The 22,776-nt window shown below is 43.1% G+C and overlaps 1 protein-coding gene across 1 annotated transcript in view; it reads left to right on the top strand.

The window, feature by feature from the left end:
- CCHR13.PART0H19orf71 (chromosome chr13.part0 C19orf71 homolog) overlaps window positions 1–22,776 on the top strand; it is a 54,373-nt gene that overhangs the window by 26,907 nt on the left and 4,690 nt on the right. The window contains exon 3 of the mRNA XM_044054096.1: window positions 11,950–12,075. Coding sequence (XP_043910031.1) covers window positions 11,950–12,075 — 126 coding nt within the window. The remainder of the gene's footprint in view (window positions 1–11,949; window positions 12,076–22,776) is intronic.

Genomic DNA, 22,776 nt, shown 5'->3' with positions numbered 1-22,776 from the left:
ACAGATAAGAGCAGTACAAAGAGGGTCAGGAGACGGGAAATATTACGACGGTAAGAGCTGTTTAGAAGGAAGGGATTACTAAGGAGGAGCAAGCTAGGAAGGTGGCTTTAATGTGGTTTAGTTAGTCTGCAGGGGTTTACACTCTGGAATAAATACAGAGCCTAGTGTGGTTTGAGAATGAGTGTTTACACTTGTGTTTTATCTAATGGCAGGGCAATAGTAAACAACTTCTTGGAACAGACATTTTTTGAGACTGTTGAGAAAATCTGTGAAAGATGAGATACAGTTCAATTTTGCAGTTAATAATTGCCATATGCAGGGGTCCAGTGTAGAGAAACTAGGATCAATGTTGTGAAGATTTTTCCAGGAGTTAATAAAGAGGGGGTAGAGGTCAACTGGGATCTCATGTTATTGGTGGGTATCTTTTTTGTTTAATCTGCTGGTAAAATGGGAAACGTGTCAAAGTTCAATAAATTCTAGGTTTGGGACTACAGAAATAAGGTATATCTCGGTTTTGTCTTTAGACTGGCATGTGCATTTATGTTCTCTTTGTACAGCGAAGGTGGTAAATCTGTAAATGCTGTTTGTGGTGGACTGCAAATATGACATGAGCTTTTTGAATGCTGTTACTACACTGGTTGCTCTGTATTCAAGCTGGACAGTGGCCCTTCTTCCCTCAGGTGAAAAGTACTGGGAATATTTTTTAGCACAAAATAAGAGTTTGTTAATGTTTCTGTCACTGAAGTTGAAGTTATGGTCTAGTCACACCACAAGATATTTAAAGGCTGAGAAAGTCTCAGTAGGATCTTAGCTGTTGTACCGCATGCAGAGGTTTTGATGGCATAACAAAAGCTTTTGTCTTGTCTTGTTTTTAAAATGCATTTGTTTTGGTGTAGCCACTTGAGAAGTTGTGGAGATCTTCCTCCAGGTCTGCTTTGATAGCGGAGTGTGAAAAGCCTTGGCCCAATATTTGACCATATCATCTGCATACAGATTAATCAATATTTGTGAGAGTTCTGTTGGGTGCGTTCAGACATACAAAAGAACAGCAGTGATAAAGAATACTGATTCTGCTGTAGCACACCTCTAGCTATATGGAAGGATGAAGATGTATTGGAGCCATAAGGAATGCCTAAGGAAGTCTGTGATGACCCACCACCTCTGGGCCAGTAATAAAGGAGCCTCAGTCCTCACACCACTGGCACCTGTGTGGGACGTTCACTAGAAGGATAACAGGATACACACACAGTATTTCCAGATGCAGCTCTCTGCATCAAGTGCAACTTCCATTAAGAGCACAGAGAGACCACAGTCAGTCCAGGACTGTTTTTTCCCTCTTTCTCCTGATCCCCAATAAGACTCCCAACTGGCACAGCTATAGAGTTGAGATCTAAGCTGAGTGGCCAAGCCAAGACCACCAGCACCCTCTCTGTCTAACCAGTGCTTCATGTCCCTGCCCAAGTAGCTGACACACATGCTCTTTGAGATTTGATTTGCATGTACACGCGCGCACACACACACAAACACACACACACACACACACACACACACACACACACACACACACACACACACACACACACACACACCTGGGAAATGCTGGCACAGGGTTATTAGCTATGCCCCTTCTGCCCAGACTATAAGGTAGTTATGACTGCCACCTGACACACCTGCCAGCTACCTTAAGAATCTTCCAAGGGTACCAAGTATACTGAGTGAAATTAATATTAATACAAATGGTAGTTTGACCATGAGCAAGGCTACCTTGTTTCCCATCTTTCCTGACCTAGAGGAGTCCAAATACAGGCTTTGCTGTATTCTGGACTTTTGGAAAGTTCCTGTGTTGTCCATTTCCTTTCTTGGATAAAGGGAGGTTTCTTTGTTCACCAGTGGCAGTGGGGAGCTTAGAGCAGCCTATCTATCCCTGGAGGAGTGTTCACAGCATAAGAATCTGGTAGTCTATTGGCTGTTTTGGGCCAATTTCTAGCTCTTTCAAGTCCCCCTGTATAAAACCCACTTTGGCACGTTTTTTGCGCTTGTTACTACTCAGCCAAGCTACTTGTGGTCCTGCAGAGTGGTGCTAGCAGCAGAGAGGCTAAAAGAGTGACTGCTAACCTGATAAAAGTGTTTGTTTTCCTGCTACTACCTGGGCGACTGTCCGATCTAGCTAAACTGCAAGTATTTCTACTTCTTGAACTGTTTTAAACTGTTTAAAGTTGTTTTTGCACCTGCACTTTTAAAGTTTGTCCTATTTGTTGCATTTACCTGTTGAGGCTACACACTCAAGTGCGCTAGCCAGTGTTACATATTTATTGCATTTTCCTGCTGTTTGTTGCAAAAAAGAAAAAAAAAAGTCCTTGTTTCCCGTCTTTCCTGACCTAGAGTAGTCCAAATACAGGCTTTGCTGTATTCTGGACTTTTGGAAAGTTCCTGTGTTGCCCATTTCCTTTCTTGGATAAAGGGTTCTTTGTTCAACAGTGGCAGTGGGGAGATTGGAGCAGCCTATCTATCCCTGGAGGAGTGTTCCCAGCACAAGAATCTGGTAGTCTATTGGCTGTTTTGGGCCAATTTCTAGCTCTTTCAAGTCCCCCTGTATAAAACCCGCTTTAGTGTGGCTTTGCGCGATTTTGCGCATAGCGCATCGGGCAGCACTGCTTAATTGGGATTCTCGGCTCCACAAAGTCTGCTCTTCACTTTTTCCCTTAGAACTGATCTAGTTCACATAATAAACACACTATTCCAACTCTAAAGCCTGGCACTTGCTCACTAAAGCAATTATATCAGTCAGCACTAAAAAATTAAAAGCACTACACCCTCAAAAACTCCCCTTGAGTACTTTGTTCCCCATTGGCCCTTTTTTCAATTATAAAGGAATTCCCAATACTATTCTAGCATGTCCAAAGGTCAGTTGTCAATCTCCTCTCTGGTCCAGCTGGTGAATCTGGGAATCTTGAGGCAATGTTACAACTGCCTCATGTACACAGACAACCCTCTCCTCCTCCCAACAAATTCCAACACATGTGAGAGATGCAACCATATAGCCAAACTGGAGGCTAAGCTCTCTCAACTCAGTACTGGCATAACCAGTCAGGAGGAGAAGGAAACCACACTCACTACAATTCCAGTCTCACATAGACCTACCACGACAGCAAACCAAACACATAAACACACAAAAACATACTCGAAGGCTCTAAATAAAAATCTGCCTAAACAGCAGAGACCTCCAAAGCAGACACCTAAGCAACCGCTACCCCAAAACAAAACACGTGCAACACATAGCTCACAAAGCCAGTGTGCCGAACAGTCACAGCCCTTAAGGCTAAACAACACACCTGATACACTTGTTAATAGGTGACTCTATCGTCAGGCACACTGACGTCCTACTCACCAGGCTGAACAAGGAGAAGGTCACGGTGAGCTGCCTGTCGGGCGCTAGGATCCGCCACATAACACAAGCACTCAGGTCACTCCAAGGCAAGTACAAATATGACTCAGTCATTGTCCATGCTGGTGTGAATGACCTGAGATGTACCTCCCTGGACTACATGAAAAGAGACATAGAGGAGCTCTCTGAGCATGTAGCCCAGGCTGGTATGACCCTGACCTTGAGTAGCATCTTACCCTCACCAAAAATGATGCCACAATATGAAGACAAGATGATCAATTTCAACAATTGGCTTAAGTATTGGTGTCATTCAAAGGGGATCCCATACCTGTCTGCCTGGGATGACATGCTCGACAAGCCACAATGCTTGCACCTGTCACCCCTGGGCTTTCGGATATTGGCAAAGGCTCTTGCCACCCCCATAGTGCCTTTTTAGGCAAGGCTCAAAAGACAAACCCACCTCCATAGGTATCACAAGGGATAAGAAACTAAGAGTAATGCTACTCAATGCCAGAAGTCTAAACCTCAAGATGCATGCACTCAAAACTCTCCTTAGCATGGAGAACATCGATATCTGTGCAGTAACAGAAACCTGATTCAAGGCTCCCGAGAGCACCCCAGCACTACCAGGTTATACCTCATACCATGTTTTTTGGCCCCAAAACTTGGACCGAACCACAAAAGGAGGGGGAGTATCAATATTCGTCAAAGATACCCACACCTCCAGGTTGGTGGCACAGCACGAAGCATCAGAGACTATCCATGTGCAACTAACAGTGGGTAAAACTGCCTTCCAGTTTATAGCCTGCTACAGATCACCCTCCCAAACCCAGGAACCACACTCAGCCTTCCTGAGAACACTGGAAAATATGAAGGTCTCTCCAAACACCATTATATTGGGCGACTTCAACTACCCTAACATAGACTGGGAGCATTACTCTAGCTCCAACACCCTAGCCCGAAGGTTCCTAGAATTTATAAACTCAAATGCTATGGAACAACTTTTTGCCACTCCCACAAGAGGGGAAAACATACTGGACCTGATCATCACCAACATGGGGACTCTATGCTCCAGACCAGAAGTGTATCCCTCACTGGTAAGATCAGACCATAAACTAATCTCACTAGATATTCACATCCCGACCCCAGCCCCTGCCCAGAAAACCACAGTGAAAAACTTCTCTAAAGCAAATTTCACACTCCACAAAACCGAGGTGGAATCCTTCAAAACCCCCGGGCCTATGGAAAATATGGCCCAGACCGCAGAATCCTTTATAAACGCATTCTATGAACACCTTCAGGAATGCATGGATCATGCAATCCCAAATAAAACCAAGACCCAGTCCTCCGGAATGAATGTACATGCTGCACCTCAGAAAATCCAAATCCCATCGAGCTACGTGCTCGAGAGACTTGAACCTCAGCACTGAAATAAATAGGACATGCTGGAGGGACAGATTCATAACCCAGAGGCTCCCTTCACACTGGAATAAAATCCCAGTACAGGTTAGGCAGAGTCCCTCATTGACTCTCTTCAAGAGGAATCTTGATGAGTGGATGGGAGATAGTAGGTTTACCCCGGGTATCACTTCTGTGTCACTGTTAGACAGAGGCACAGTATACTAACCTCGAAAAAGGGCATAGCAAAATTCATTTAAAATGGGTGGTGAAAGCCAAACACACTCTGGCTAGGCTTATAAATGCCCTAGGGCAGATAGCCTAGTATGAACCGATGAACCTATTAGGAGTGGCCCACACAGTGTCACCAAATAAATATGCAAGTACTCTCAAAACTTAAAGGAAAACTCCACCCTAGAACTAAAAAAAAAATCTATTTTAACACCTCAAAATCACTCTAAGCATTTTATTTGTAATTTTAGCTCGTTTTCCACAACATGGCTACCAAAGGGGCTTGATGTAGCAATGTGATCTTGTTCTACCTCAACCCTTTCTCTTTCCTATAATACATTTCAAGTCTGCTTTGTATGACTCATGCCAGACATAAGGAACTAACTTTGGTCACAAAGTCATTGAACTAAGGCAGGGATTCCATGTTTATTTCTGCTCTAATTAGGGAGATGAGCGAGCGATTGTGATCAGTTAGTTCAAAGGCCATATTAAGGTTAATGAATTTGAAGGGTATCATATATGATATATACAAGTATGATGATGCACTAACACTCACCCAACCTTCTTCTTTCGGCTGCTCCTGTTAGGGGTCACCACAGCAGATCAACTGTTTCCATTTCTTCCTGTCCTCTGCATCTTGCTCTGTCACACCAACCACCTGCATGTCCTCTCTCACCACATCCATAAACCTTATCTTAGGCCTTCCTCTTTTCCTGTTACCTGGCAGCTTCAACCTTAGCATCTTTTTCCCAATATACTCTGCATCCCTCCTCAGCACATGTCCAAACCAACATAATCTTGCCTTTCTGGCTTTGTCTCCAAACCTACCAACCTGGGCTGACCCTCTAATATATGTATTCCTAATTCTGTCCATCCTCGTCACACCCAGTGCAAATCCTAACATCTTCAACTTTGCCACGTCAAGCTCTGACTCCTGCCTTTTTGTCAGTGCCACTGTCTCCAACCCATATAACATAGCTGGTCTCACTAACCTCTTGTAGACCTTCCCTTTCACTCTTACTGGTACTCATCTGTCACAAATCACTCCTGACACTCTTCTCCACCCACTTCATCCTGCCTGTACTCTCTTCTTCACCTCTCTTCCACACTCACCTTTACTCTGAACTGTTGATCCCAAGTATTTAAACTCATCCACCTTCGCCACCTCTACTCTCTGCATCCTCACCATTCCTCTAGCCTCCGTCTCATTCACACACATATATTCTGTCTTAGTCCTGCTGACCTTCATTCCTCTTCTCTCTAGAGCATATCTCCACCTCTCAGGGTCTCCTCCACCTGTTCCCTACTCTCACTACAGATCACAATGTCATCTGCAAACATCATAGTCCACGGGGACTCCTGTCTGATCTCGTCTGTCAACCTGTCCATCACCATTACAAATAAGAAAGGGCTCAGAGCTGAACCTTGATGTAATCCCACCTCCACCTTAAACGCATCCGTCACTCCCACCGCAGACCTCACCACTGTCACACTACCCTCGTACATATCCTGTACCACTCTTACATACTTCTCTGACACTCTCGACTTCCTCATACAATACCACAACTCCTCTCTAGGCACCCTGTCATATGCGTTCTCTAAATCCACAGACACAATGCAACTCCTTCTGACATTCTCTGTACTTCTCCATCAACACTCTCAAAGCTAACATCGCATCTGTAGTGCTCTTTCCTGGCATGAAACCATACTGCTGATCACTAATCATCACCTCCCTTCTTAACCTAGCTTCCACTACTCTTTCCCATAACTTCATGCTGTGACTGATCAATTTAATCCCTCTGTAGTTACTACAGCTCTGCACTTCACCCTTATTCTTAAAAAATCGGTACCAAAACACTTTTTCTCCATTCCTCAGGCATCCTCTCACTTTCCAAGATTTCATTAAACAATCTAGTTAAAAACTCCACTGCCATTTCACCTAAACACCTCCATGCTTCCACAGGTATGTCATCTGGACCAACAGCCTTTCCATTCTTCATCCTCTTCATAGCTGTCCTTACTTCCTCCTTGCTAATCCACTGCACTGCACTTCATGATTCACTATCTGCACATCATCCAACCTTCTCTCCCTCTCATTCTCTTCATTCATCAACTGCTCAAAGTACTCTTTCCATCTGCTCAACACACTCTCCTTGATTGTGAGTATGTTTCCCTCATTATCCTTTATCACCCTTACCTGCTGCACATTTTACTAGCTCGGTCCCTCTGTCTAGCCAGTCGGTACAGGTCCTTTTCTCCCTCCTTAGTGTCCAACCTTTTATACAACTCATCATACACCTTATCCTTAGCCTTCGCCACCTCTCTCTTTGCCATGAACCTCATCTCCTTATACTCTTGTCTACTTTCTTTATCTCTCTGACAATCCCACTTCTTCTTCGCCAACCTCTTTCTCTGTATACTCTCCTGTACTTCTTCATTCCACCCCCAGGTCTCCTTGTCCTCCTTCCTCTTTCCAGATGTCACACCAAGCACCTTTCTAGCCATCTCTCTTACTAGCTCTGCTGTACTTACCCAGCTATTCAGTAACTCTTTACTGCCACCCAGTGCCTGTCTTAACTCTTCCCTGAACATCACCTCACAACTACTAACACTCACTCAACCAAGGTACAAGAATTCCATCCATAGGTTAAAGAACATTTTTCAATATGGGTCCTGCCATATGGGATAACCTCCCAAGTGAATTGAAAACTAATCAAACTCTGAAATCCTTCAGGGCTGCTTTAAGTGATCACCTACACAAAACAACCGACTGTACTTGTTTTCATGATGGAGGTTAACCAAATACAATTCAATTACTATTTCATTGTTTAACAAATTCTTGCTCATTTTATCTGCAAATGTTACTTACCTATATGGAGTTTGCCCTACTTGCATTGCATAATGGTTATGTAATCCTTCTTTTAATTATTGTTCATTGTTAATACTGATTATTTGTTAATTTAGCTATTTTGTCAGTATCGTGACTGAAAAGGGTCAAGAGACTAGCTCACCTAGCCAATTAACTAATTCAAATAAGTAAATTAATAAAATAAAATAAAAGGAGGATGTACAGAGTTGTCATGGTGTTCCTTCTGAACCAAAATGCATGCCACTGTGGTGAGAGAGAACATTGTACATGTTATTGTGTTCTGTGAGCTGGGAGGAGACTTGCTTTGCAGAAATCTTACCAAGGCAGGATAATATGGATATTGTAAAAAATACGAACAAAAGGAGCAGAGTGGAAAGCTGCAACACCATTTAATGATAACTGCTTCGCTTCTGGTACCTCGGCTGTAATGCCTTCAAGGAATATTTTACAATGATAGCAGCAGCTAATTTATACAAACAAATGAAATAATTAATGAAAAAATCAATCAATTAAATTAATTAAAAAAAAAAAAAAAAAAAACAAGCACAGATTCCAACACAAATATCCCAATGGGACAGTGCACAAAACCATACATCATCTCAAACATCTTCTTAATAAATATATATACATACATACTATTTGAACTTGAGAATCAAATACCAAAATTAACATCTAAATTCAATCCCGAAGGGTGAATGTTTCCAAAACTGATGATGAATCTGGTCCCAAAACACAATGATTTCACACAGAAAAGTTCAAACAGTATGTATTTATTAAGAAGACATTTGAGATGAGGTATAGTTTTGTGCACTGTCTTTTTAAGTCCTGTTGGGATATTTGTGTTGGAATCTGCCCTTGTTTTTTTTTTTTTTAATTAGTTTAATTGATTGATTTATTTATTAATTGTTTCACTCGTTTGTATAAATTAGCTGCTGCTATCATTGTAAAATATTCCTTGAAGGCATTACAGCCGAGGTACCAGAAGCGAAGCAATCATCATTAAATGATGTTGCAGCTTTCCACTCTGCTTGTTTTTTTCATATTTTTTGCTGTGTTGTGTGGAAATAAGGTGTGGAGGTTGTTTTTGTGTTGTTAATATGGATATTGCTCTGAAGTCTTTTGCATTAGCTAGTTTGGTAAGTTTAAAGATAGGTTTGACTTTAGCCTGCTTCCATGTTGCTGGCATAGTATTTTGAGTTAAGCAGAGGCTGTAGTGGGGACAGAGGATAGGTATAAGTGTCTTAGCAGTGAGTGCAGATTGTTAATGCTGTGAACTGTAGTTCCTGTAGTACAGGGTTTAATTACCTCAATCCTCAGTTGCCTGCTGTGTGACCTTGTGCAAGTCAATTAATCAGACATTGCTCCCAGGATGCCACTGAAATGGATATTGGGTTTATCTGGTTAATAAATGGGCATTATTATTAGTATTATTTTGTTCTTTGCAAAGTGTGATAAACATGGCAGCAGGCCAGCAAGTCGTCTTGGACTATTTGAGGGAATATTGTTGATAAGTTGTATAACATCTTTGGTATCAACTGTTCTGAAGTAGAATTTGGAGACACACGGGCAGTTCTGACTGGGCAGAGAAACAGTGTGGGTAACTACGGTGGAATGGGGTGGGAAAAGTAGAAAATTAATTGAAAAAATCTATAAGGGATGGAGCTGTCTTGCTTCTTTTAATGGATCCTTGTATCAGGATAGCCCAGTAACATAGATGGCAGGACTCTACAAATGTTTTGATTATTTCTTTAGAGAAGTTTGAGCTGCCTGAAGGTGGTTATGCTTTGTGTTTTCTGGTGGCTTTTTAGCTAGATTGATGCATTTCCAGTGATGCCAGGCCACCTCCCTTATTTTATAAAGAGCTTTCCTTAGTCTGTCATTGGTTTTGTTTATTTTTGAATAGTGAATATATTTATGGAAAATATTTAATTTATAGATGCTGTAATGTGCATGTCAGTATAAATACTAATTGTGTAGGGCCTTCACTGGTTGACAGCTAGTCTTTAAGAGTTCTTCTTTTAAACCTAGGTTTTCTTTTGCAATTTAGGGCAAAATATAATTATAACAGGGGTAATACATTGTTAAAAATTCTTAGCATAAAAGTTATGGCACTGTGGTCAATGAAAGACACAAGACAGGATATTAATACCAGAGATTTTGGTTGGTATGTGTTATTATTAGGCTGTGAAGAGAATGTTTCCCTGATTTGCACTTGGGTCTGTTAGGTTATTTAATTAGTTCAAGTAGATTCAGGTATGTAAGGTAGTCTACAGTATCTATGATGGATGGATAGAGAAAGTTCAGGTTAAAATCTCTAAGAATAATGATATCCTTTTGAGGTTTTGTGAGCTGGACAACGTGAGTAATTAGCAGTTTGAACTGGGAAAGACTGGATGGGGGAGGGAGGAGGTGGAGGGGTAGACACTAATATTAGATTGCTGAAGTTGTGCATCTGCAAATTCAGAGCTAGCCAGCTGAAGTCATCACGGGCATTAAAGGAAATATTTTGCTCTGGCAATGAAGCTTTAATATTATTTTTGATTAGGACCAGGGCTTGTCCTTTAACTTTACTTCCTGGATGGTCATTAAAGAGACAGCTGTAACCTGGATAGCACAGGTTAGGGCTGGAAGTGCTGATTTTCACCCATTATTCAGGAATGCAACAGTATAAGGATTATAAGTAGAGTGAAATGCATCAGGATACTGTTTTTTGTTTAGCAAGCTTCCAGTGTTACGAAGGGTAAGGCTTAGACATCTGGGTTTTCCTGTAGGAGTGGTAACATGTTTGGATGTGGTAGGTACTGGAGGTCTGGTTTTGTTTTACATCACTGTGCATTAAGAGCATATTAATGAGCGATGTAAATCTAATACTGATATGAGGAACTTGGTGAGGGCTTTTCTTTTAAAGTAGCCCCTGGGAAGGATAATGCAGAGTTGGGATTCATTTTATTGCTTGCTGACTGTGTGGATGATTATGATTTAGGCATGGTTGCAGAATGCTTAGTTGCTATTGATAATGGTTTATAGTACACTGGGAAGAATGGGAGGGTGGAATACTGTGTGGGATTGTCTGTGGTAAGAAGTGAGGACCAGCATTTGATACAGTAGGAGGAAAAGTCCCATCATGGAAGTGGGGTGCAGTGCATAGGTAATAGATACAGGAGGGGATTAGGTAACAAAATATTTGTGCGCATGCTGAGTGGTAGAGTAGGGGAGGGGGGTTATGTTTGGCTAGATATATGCTATACATAGAGTAAGAGAGAGCATGGAAGAAGTAACAGTAAAGGTGCTGGGATGTTTGTAAACCTTCCTTTTCAGGATAAATTAGGGGTAACAAATCCTGATGGGCTTCTGATGAGGTTTTAAGTGTTGTGTCTCTAGTGAGGCACCAGGGAAATGACAATGAAGTAACCAGGATATTTGTAAAAGTTCAAAAATTCCAACATTATAGTGATGACTAATTTACAATGCAGTTGTCTTTAAGCGGCTGGATGTTTCCATTGGTATAAATATGCTGAGAGGTGGGAATGTTGGGGAATGGGCATGGGGTGGTTGAGTGAAATGGGCCACATTGTGTTTTGTGCATGAGTGTGTGTGTGTTTGTGTGTGTGTGTGTGCACACTCGTGCGCGTGTGTGCATGTGTGCATGTGTGTACATCCTATAATGTGTTGGCTCTCAGTTCATGATTAATTTCCCTGCCTTGCACTGACTGAGTGCCAGGAGAGGATCCTGTTCCCTTATAGCCCTAAACTGGATTAAGATGATTAGTGCTGGAGAATGAATGAAAGTAGGTGTGTGTGTGCTCTAATATAAGCTGTAAACAAAGTAACTCAGTGATTAAATCATCTTTATACTTAAAAGTCTTAGCTCTAAACTTCTTGGTACAAGCTGAATGACTTTGTGAAAATACAGTATCTCAATGAAAGTTATTATATGAACTATATCAGCTAAAAATAATATATATAATACATAACGTGTACGACATATATTTTATTATATACATATAATATATATTTTTGAAATGTTATAAATGTGACTGTCTTATATGAAATGCACCTCTTTCAGCCTATGCCCAACATCTGAGGGAAGCTTACTGCCAAGATCCCACAATGCCAGCCCAGTACCTCCATTCAGACACCAGGTGGGGAGCATTTCAGTGGAGAGACAAGCTGGTACCTGGGAAGGAATTTGGTAAGTAGAACTGGAGAATTGCATGACTCTAAGATAACTGTTATTTAGTTTGCGTTAATCAGATGGAGGTATACTAGGCTTGAATGCATGTTTTTAAATGCAAGAATAAAGTGAGGCTTCAGCCACGGTGGTGCAGCGGTTACCGTTTTTGCCTCATAGTAAGAGGTTCTTTGGTTTAATTCTCGGCTGGAGCACCTAAATGTACAGAGTCTGCATTTCCTCCCTGTGGTCGAGTGAGTTTTAAAGACATGCAGTAGGTGGTGTGTGTGTGTGTGTGTGTGTGTGTGTGTGTGTGTGTGTGTGTGTGTGTGTGTCTTCTCTGAAGGTTGGGGGCCGGGCTGGCAACTCAACAACGCAAAAATGCCACTGCCAATCAATCTGTGGACTGCTGATCTGCTGTGGCAACCCCTAACGGGAGAAGCTAAAAGACATTGCAAATAAAGTGAGAACTTATGTTAATATTCCAGTATATCTTGAGTTCTGCTCACTAAGAAATTTCCAACAGGCAAAATATCTCTGCAGTTTATGTTTCACTCTATGATAAGATATGGTTAAGTGACTTACTGTGTGTGTGTGTGTGTGTGTGTGTGTGCGTGTGTGTATGTGTGTGTGTGTGTGGGGGGGGGGGCAATAACAAAGCATGTATTAAGATCAAGGAATGCAGTTTCTGTGTCTGAAGGGATACAAGATTATCACTTTCAGCACAAGTAAACAAATCAGACAAAAAGCTGAAGTGGTGTGTGGTTAAAAAATCACCCCAAAACTTCTGGCACACCTGGAATGTGACTAAGTAATCTGCAGAGCTGAATTCTTCCAAATAAACTTTTTTGCTTTATTCAAAAGTAGCTAAGTGGCACTCATTGCATGACCCATGGCAGAATTTGAACATATGAAGAAAGCTCACAGAAAAAGACTATTATCCATCAGGTCAGTCCTTTTACATGACCAGATTTCTCACAACTGCCTCACTCTTCATCTCCACTAACTAAGGCCTCCTTGGAAACATTTATAATGTTATAACTCACCATCTAGATTGTCCCATATTGGTCACACCTTCTACCTTTCTACAATCTTTTCTGCGAAGAAGTGCTTTCTCTGGTTACTAGCAATATACATTTCTTGTTGGGGAAGGACTAAGGGATATGATTTTGTTGTAGGTGGGGAGATTTTGATTGTTGAACTGAAAATGAGGATTTTTTTTTAGCTTTCTATAATGTAGCTGTTGTTATGAGAAAATAAGTCAGACAGACTTCTGACTTGTTACACTGTCCTGCCTCACACACCTTGTTATGCAGTATTGCCTAAGAAAGCAGCACAGTATAATAACAGTCTGAATTGAATGAAAATGCTTTAAACCAGAGCATGACTAAGAAGCAGTCTGAGGGCAAACCAACACTACTCAGTAAGCACCTCTATTTAAATTAAAATTTAATAAAAACTGTAAAGCAATATTTTTAAAAGTGCTAAGTACAAGAATCCAGATGTGAAATGAAAGTAGCTTCCATAATGTAAAAAACATTGTTATCCTAGCTGATACCTCTGCCTTCATTTAATAATTTACTTCCTTTATTTTATTTGTTTATTTATTTGCATTTTGTTTACTGGGAAAGTCCACTGGGCCAAACAGAACCCATTTTTAGTAGAGGCCCAGGGAGAAAGGTTCCATAGTACAAGAAATTAACAGTTTGAATTACAAAACTGAATTACAAAGAAAAGTATGTACAAAAATATAGAGTAAATACAGTGAAAAAATGCACAGTAGTGTAATGTGAACAGTCAGTACAGAGTAAAGAGCTACATAGTGTGCTGTCTCTATAATCTCTGTCTATGGTAGTATTATCTCTCACAGAGAAGAAGAAGAATAACGTTGATAAGAAATAGCGTGATTTCTAGGGGGCCTGGTGCTGGTACATTTCCAGCTTCAAGATAGGTGGTTGTGAAAGAAGTCTTTGAAAGAGAGAGGATTTTGAGTTGTTGCAATAGACAGAGGCAGAGCATTCCAGTTCTTGGCTATTGAAAATGACTAAAGAAGCTGGCCAGGTGGGAGCTTAGATTTGTTAAGTAGGAAGTAGGTTCTTTAATTAAAAGGGTCCAGTGAGGCAAAGCCACTTTTACATTGAAGATCTAGGGTATGCCACAATTTTAAATATAAAAGATTAAGGAGCGAGTTACATGAACTGTGAAAAGAAAGCAAGGATTATCTCAGTAGTAGTTCACACTGCATGATATATTATGGTTATGTAATATGTTAGTTTATAGTGCATGCTATATCAGTGTGTATAACGTCATTTCATAGTGCATGATATAGCAATGTCACATATACACATTAGTTCATAATGTATAATATATTAGTGTCACATAATATGCTAATTCATAGTGTATGATATGTTAATGACACATAATATCGTTAGTTCATAGTGATTTATATATCAGTGTCACATAACATGTGACTGAAGCAGAAGTAACTGGGGACTGCATACTGTATACTGCTGTGTAGCAGGGTTAGTTTCAGCTACAGAATTAAATATGTGCATAAAAGAAGAGCATTGACAATATTACAGTGTACGACTACTTGTGAGCAGGTTCCATAGTCTTATGATGCATAGGCAGTTGCACTTTCCTTATTATCAAAATCTTGGTTACAACATTTAACATATTTTTACAACTAGATGCTTATTCAGAGGGTACCTAGGTGGCCAGAAAGGCAACTCCCCTAGTTGTAGAAAAATGAGTTGGGTGAAGAGGGTGTCAGAGATAAATAATATCAAAGGAAGAATACTTTTTATTGTAAGAGGAAGGGGTTTTAGGATTGCTTTGAAGCAAGCACAAGTGGGAGAGTTTCTGATACCAACCGGGAGTGAGTTTCAGAGCTGGGTGGCTGTATCAATGAATGACCTGCTCCTTGACGCACTGTGTGTCTTGGAGACACTACATATAAATGAACTGAGTGATCTGACTTCCTTTCTTAGTTTGGGTGGTGTCATTACCCCTCAAACAGTTGGCCAAATTCATTTCCTAGTGGCTTGTATGCAGTAGTAAGATGGAGGTAGTCTTCTTGCTGTTTGAAGCCAAAGTAATTTAGTACCAAGCAGTAGTTGTAGGGGTAATCCATACTATTAGTGCTTGTAGCAAATCTAGCAGTCTTGTGGTGAAGATATGTCATCTTGTTAAGGACTTTCTGTCTCATGTGAGACATTACTGCCTTCTCATGTCATATGACAGCAGAAGGGATTTTACAGCTAGCCTGTTCACAAAAGAACTGAGGCAATCTCAAACCCTATAATGTGCTCTAAGCTTCTTAATGAATTTTTAACCTGAAGACATGAACATTTTAGGCCATGAGATTTTTAAGGTGCACCAAAATGTACTTACGTGCTCATACCACTTTGATTTTGATCCTACCAAGGAAATTTACACCAAGAAGGAATATTCTATCAAAACATCATTCTGGCTTCAAGAGAAAATATCCTTGGTCTTGCTGAAGTTCACACCCAGGCTTGTGTTAGAACAGCTACATTTAAAGTAACAACAGCCAATCTTAGAGTTCAGTCCTTTCAATTACAGGAGAAATGCACTATATAGTTATATTATGAGTCACCTTTTCTTTATCCATAATATTGAAGTTGTGATGAGTGGATGTGAAAATGCCTGCATCAGTGTTATTGCAAGTTCTGATACCATGTTGATAGTCATAGACAAGTCTCTACACCTTTGGAAAGAGCAAGAGCTGTACTACTGCCAGGCAGTACATGGGGCTTATTTATTTATTTACTTCCATGTGTCGACTGGGCAAGTCCGACTGTGCAAAATCCCTTTTCAGTGGAGGCCTGGGGATAAAAGCTCCATAGGATCATAGGAGGTTACTAGGGTATTGGCCCTGAGGCCCTTATAAGCCTAGCCAAGAGTTTAGCCTATGTTTAGACAAATCAGCACCCGATGCCCCTGTCCAGCAGGGACATGGGTGGAATCCCAGGGATATATTTTCTGTTTCCCATCCAGTTATCCAGGTTGCGCTTAAAAAGGGGTAAAGAGGTACTCTGCTTGATGTGGAGAGGGAGTGTATTCCTTAGATGGGGGAGTCTCTGGGACACAAATCTGTCCCACCAACAAGTCTTGTTGATGTCACAGATCAGGTTGAGGCCATGTGTGTGGGTTACTTGAGTGGAACTTGAGTTGCGGATATACAGCAGTCCCATCAAGGTGGAGTCCGTGAACACCTTGTAGTCTATCTGTGTATGATAGATGTTTGAGGCCCTGAATTCTCCTGGTGAAGAACCTCTGTGGTCTCTCCAGCTGCTGCATGTGCTTTGTGAGGTACATGCTGAAAGGGGCATTGTACTCCATAATGGGCCTTATAAGGGAAGAATGTAGGGATGTTATGTCCTGCTTGTCCCTGGATGAGATACTCTTACTTATGACATGGGCCATGTAGAAGGCTTTCCGTACAATGGAAGCAACATGGTGGTCAAAAGTCAGGTTGCTATTGTCGTGTTCTTTTACTTACGAAAGGAAGACGCGGGACAACTGTGTGCTGTTGCTACCAACTCCAACTTTATTGACAAGCCAGCATACAATACAATCAACATCCTTCCTGTCTCACAGTCCTTACGTCATGCACCTCCCCGCCCCCAAAGAGCATTAGCTAAGGCAAAACAACTCAGTCCATTGAATACACCACATCTCCTTTTCTATAAGGCCCCTTTTCCCTTATTACAAAACCCAGATCTATTCAATTTCTTCGTCTTCACTACGAACTTGGTGCATGACCACAAACTGCTCACTTAGCCATGTTCATATTACTATAACACAAATGACATTACTATTTACAGACTGATCACTACAAATCCAATCGGTCCGGCTCGTTAATAATTCTTCCTGATCTGGTCCTCACTACATCACTATGTACCCGGGTTTCCGGGGAAAGGCCATTGCAAGGTGGCAAGGCCTCAACGGTCTTACTTAACTCACTCTCCTGACCCACAGGGTTTGATTTGCACTCAAGCTCTGGCAAGGGAATCAGATGCACACGGTTTCTCCGCACAGTCCCTTGGGGCACGTCTACCTTAAATGACCTCGGCGAGTAATGCTTTTGGTCTACAGTACCTGGGGTCTTCATATCTGTCACCCACACCTGGTCACCGGGCAACACATCACCCAGCGGCCTTGCCCGATGGCGTCTGTTGTAGTTTGCCGCATTATACACCCTCTTCTCCTCCTCTTTCCCCACAAGCCTTCTCCAGTCGGGCAGCACCGGGTCCAACTGCGAAGGATGAATCGGAAGAGAAGTCCGCAACCGACGTCCCATGAGAAGTTCCGCAGGGCTATAGCCATTCTGCAGTGGCGTTGTCCTGTACGCCAGAAGAGCCATGTACGGATCGACACTTTTCTTAAGCAGGTTCTTCACAGTCTGAACCGCACGTTCCGCCTCCCCGTTACTCTGCGGGAACCTGGGGCTGCTTGTAACATGCTCGAAGCCATAAGCCGTTGCGAAGTCCGCAAAAGATTGGCCTGAAAACTGAGGGCCATTATCGGACACGAGGACCTCTGGGATACCATGGCGAGCGAAGAAGGACTTTAGGTGGGTAATGACCTCGTTGGATTTGCTATGTTTCAACAATGCGATCTCAAGAAACCTGGATAAGTAATCCACAGCAAGAAGGTAAGTATGTCCTTTTAGTTCAAATAAATCCGTGCCACTCTTTGCCATGGTCTGTCCGGACATTCAGTTGGGATGAGGGGCTCAGGATGATTCCTCCTCTCTGAGATGCACGTCCTGCATCCCGAAACCATGTCGTTTATCTGTTGGCTGAGCCCAGGCCACCAGACAGTCTGACAGGCTCTGGCTTTGCACTTCACGATACCTTGATGTCCCTCATGTAATTTCAACAACACCTCATTACGCATGGCAGAGGGGATAACAAGGCGTGAATCTTTTAACAGCAACCCATCTTTCACTGTTAATGTAGAACGATCTGGCCAGTAGCTCTTCAGCAAGGGTTCCTGGTTCGCATACAGCGGCCACCCCTGACTGCACAATTCCATAACCCGCACACACACACTGTCTGCTTTCAGCTGCTCCCGTAGTGTCTGGAGGAAGGAAGGCTTCACCTGCATGTTTTCCACAATACTGTTCACATAGATATCCGTGTCCTCCATCAACTTTGTTTCCTCCAGTGTTAGCCTGGTTTTAAGTGGAGAACGTGACAAGGCATCTGCCACCCACAGTGATTTCCTGGAGCGTACTGCACTGTGTATGAGAACTGCATCAGTCTCATCCTGAAGCGTTGGATTCTAGGCGGTAGAAGATCCAGCGCCTGACCTCCAAGCAACGAAACCAGGGGTTTGTGATCAGTTTCTAGACAAAACGATTTACCTAATAGGTAATCTCTGAAGCGTTCACATGCCCAGGTAGACGCTAGAGCCTCTTTCTCAACCTGGGCATATCGTTGCTCTGTAGGTGAGAGTGACCTTGATGCGTAGGCCACAGGTCTCCAGCCGTCCTCCCATTGTTGCTGCAGCACGCCCTAACCCAAAGGATGATGCATCCGCAGAAACCTTCGTATCCCTATTCGGGTCGTATACAGCCAAAACTGGAGGTGAGGTGATCGCATCTTTTAAGTCATTGAATGCCTTTTCCTGGTCCCCCCCCCAGTACCAGCTATTCTTTTTTGATAGTAAGTCTCTCAGAGCTCTATCCCTCTCAGCCAAATGAGGGATGAACTTTCCCACCTGATTCACCATGCCCAGGAAACTCCTGAGTTCTCCTACTGTTGCAGGTGCTTCCATCTCCGTGATGGACGCGGTCCTCCTTGGGTCTGGGCTTATACCAGAATCTGTGATGACATGACCCAAGAAGGTCACTTTGCTCCTTGACAGGTCACATTTCCCCACATTCAGCGTGATGCCTGCCTCTTCCAGTCTCTTTAATGCCGCATGAAGCCGGGCATCGTGTTCCTCCTGGCAACGACCCCAGACCAGCACGTCGTCCATGTGGCAAATCACACCCTCTAGTCCTTCAATGACCTCTGCCATCATGCGTTGAAAGTGTTCGGGTGCAGAGTTAATGCCAAAGGGAAGGCGATTGAAGCAAAAACGCCCAAAGGGGGTTATGAATGTGGTAAGCGCAGCCGACTCCTCTGACAAAGGAATTTGCCAAAATCCCATATTGGCATCCAGTTTACTAAACACCTTCGCCCCGGCAAGCATCCCAAGACTCTGCTCAACCGAGGGCAGCACGAACCTCTCCCTGCATACGTATTCATTTAACTTAGTGTAGTCTACACATAGTCTCAGGCTGTTACTGTCTTTCTTTGGGACGACAACCATGCCTGCACACCAGTCAGTAGGTTCCTCCATTCTGGTAACAACACCCAGCGTCTCCATCCTCATTAACTCCTCCTTCACTTTCCCCATCAAAGGTAGGGGTATCCTCCTGGGGGTCTTCAAAGAGTATGGCACCGCATTTGGCTGAAGCTTTATGTGGTATTTCCGCTGCACTACCCCCAGCCCAGAGCACAGTTCAGGGTATGAGGCCTTCAGAGACTCCATGGTGATAGTGTCAACCCGCTTCAGGAGACCCAGCCCCAAAATAGCAGGAAGACCTAAAAGCGGCGTGCGGAGGCCTTTAACAACATACACCTTCTCGCATGTCTGTCTTTGTCCATAACCAAGCTGAAGCTCCAAGGATCCTGTGACCTCCAGTGGCTTCCCTCCAGGCCCCAACAAGGGTCTCTCCGGCTGCTGGAGCACAGGAGCATCCTTCCCACTGAACAAGTTGTCCAGGTCTGACTTGGAAATAACAGTGACATCCGCCCCCGTGTCAAGCTTGAAAGTCATAGATGTGCCCTCTATTTGAACCTCCACAATCCAGGAATGGTTCCCGGAGGAGACAGAACCAAGGAAAAAGCCCTGTTCTTCACGCTCGCCAAGCTCCTCGTCCTCCTCGATACACTGCGCCGCCTTAATCTGCCTGCAGACTCGCTGGTAGTGGCCCTTCTTCCCACACGAGCGACATCTTGCAGCAGTCGCCGGGCATAGGAGTTTATGATGAAATGGGCCCCCACACCTGTAACACTGCGAAATCGGAGTGTCTTTACCCTTTTGCGTCTGTCGCTGAAAAATCGGCGTCAAGGCCTTGCCCCAACTTTTCGAGGTCTCCAGCCGGCGTTTGGTGTCGAGTGGTGTCTGCACAGCGTTCACGTTATACTGCAGGGCACTACTGTCGCACCTCAAAGCCGTCTGCTGCTTCTTTACCTCCTCCGACTGTCTGGCCATGTTTACAGCTCTCTCCAAGTCCAACTCTTTCTCCATCTGCATCTGCTCGGACAGTCTGGTGTCAGCCAAGCCCACAACAATTCTATCTCTTATGAGCTCATCGTGCAGCGTCCCATAATTGCAGTGCTCAGCTAAAGCATGCAAAGCAGTAACAAAAGCATCAACAGTCTCATTCAGTTCTTGTTTTCACATGTTAAATCGTGCACATTCATAAACAATGTTCTTTTTGACAATAAAAAATCTTTCGAAGCCGTCTTTCACTTTAGCATACTCCTGATGCTCTGCATCGGTTAGTTTGAGGCCTCTCAGGACATCGTCTGCCTCATCGCCCATGCAGTATATCAGGGTGTTCACCTGGTTCCCTTCTGGGTTCGAAGATAAATTGCTGGCCTGACGGAACCGTTCAAAGCGGCGTATCCATCGTGTCCATTCATGAGGTTTGGAGAAATCAAAGGGCTCAGGCGGCTGAATGCTAAACGTAGCATTAGGAGCGCTAGCCGCCATGTTAATTCTAGCTCGCGGCTGCCGACCATTCTCTTCGTCCGACATGTCCGCTCCCCACGTCACTAGGCCACTCGTACGGTCTTCAGCAAGTGTTCAGCAGTCCCAGGCACAGCCACACAGCACTTCTGACACCATGTCGTGTTCTTTTACTTACGAAAGGAAGACGCGGGACAACTGTGTGCTGTTGCTACCAACTCCAACTTTATTGACAAGCCAGCATACAATACAATCAACATCCTTCCTGTCTCACAGTCCTTACGTCATGCACCTCCCCGCCCCCAAAGAGCATTAGCTAAGGCAAAACAACTCAGTCCATTGAATACACCACAGCTATTAACCTGAGTGCCCAAATCCCTCACGACTGATTGAGTGCTTAGGATGTTATTATTAATGTGATAATTTGTGGGATGTCACTCTCCCCAAAGGGGATGATGATGATGATGCATTTTTTGATATTCAGCTTGAGGCCATGTTTCTGGCACCAGTCATTTGTCTGAGTGAGACCCTCTTGGAGGATGTCCACATCACTAGGGGAATTGATGACAGTACCCAGCTTTCAGTCATCTGCAAACTTGGTCAGCCATAGCCCACTGGTTTTGGCCTGCACCTCAGAAAAGTATATTCCAAATAACAGAGGCCCCAAGACCAAACTCTGGGGTACGCCACTTGTTACAGGTCTACTGCTTGAGGTGGCTTCCTCTATTTTGACTACATGGGTTCTATTAGTGATCCGGTTTGCTAACCATCTGGTAACATATGGATTGATGCTTGATTGATGCTTGTTGAGAGAGTTTATTTATTATATTCGAGTGGAGAATAGTGTCAAAGGCTTTGGCCAGGTCTAGGTAGATGGTGTGCACCATCTTCCCCTCATTCAATTTTGGTGACTGTCTCAAATAAGTTGACCAAATTTAGCAGACATGACCTCCCCTTGATGACGCCAAACTGTGTGGGATCAATTGCTTGCAGGTTGCCAATGTCCTTGTTGATGAGGTCCATGATAATTCATTCCATGGCCTTGCAGATCAGGCTAGTTAGGCTGATGGGTCTATAATTTCCTGGATCAGTGGACACTCCACCTTTGTGTAAAGGGATGACAGTGGCTGTCCTCCAATCGACTGGGATGTCTTCATATTAAAAAAAAAATTGAAACACAGCATGTGATTACAGTTTTAAACTAGCCAAAGTGGGTCTGAAATAAAACAAAAAGTTTCCAAAAAAAATCACAGACCTGAACAAATGAAAATAAACAAAAGGCATACATATAATGTATAGAAAAATGGGGGCAGAAGTTCACATGTTGGCTATATACAAGTAGAAAAGAGAATGGTTAGAGTGACGAGTGTGTAAAGTTATTTCAGAAAGGGATGATAGGTTTTATGGGTGGGGGTACTATGCTTATCCAGGTACAGAGCTTAGTTTGTGTTGCCACTCAAGATTTCTCTGTTTCATGGAACTTATAATATCAGTTGTCGCCCATACTTGCCATGTCTTATTTTGGGCTGCTTCTGAAGGGTAACAATGTCAAGTGTCTGTAGGAAGCTAAGGCTGAAGCATTGGACTGCTTCAACGTAGAAAGTACAAGATAAGAAATCAGTCAAACAGAGTCTAGAGTGGGGGCTATGTTCAACAGGAAGAGTCTAGAGTGGGGGGCTATGTTCAACAGGAAGAGTCTAGAGTGGGGGGCTATGTTCAACAGGAAGAGTCTAGAGTGGGGGCTATGTTCAACAGGAAGAGTCTAGAGTGGGGGCTATGTTCAACAGGAAGAGTCTAGAGTGGGGCTATGTTCAACAGGAAGAGTCTAGAGTGGGGGCTATGTTCAACAGGAAGAGTCTAGAGTGGGGGCTATGTTCAACAGGAATATTCTAGAGTGGGTGCTGTGTTCAACTGGAAGATTCTAGAGTGAGGACTATGTTCAGGTGG

The sequence above is a fragment of the Protopterus annectens genome, chromosome 13.part0 (genome assembly GCF_019279795.1).
Source record: "Protopterus annectens isolate FY-2018-M chromosome 13.part0, PAN1.0, whole genome shotgun sequence".
Lineage (NCBI taxonomy): Eukaryota > Metazoa > Chordata > Ceratodontiformes > Protopteridae > Protopterus > Protopterus annectens.
Note: the sequence above shows the minus strand (reverse complement) of the source record. Positions and strands in the feature narration are given on the sequence as shown.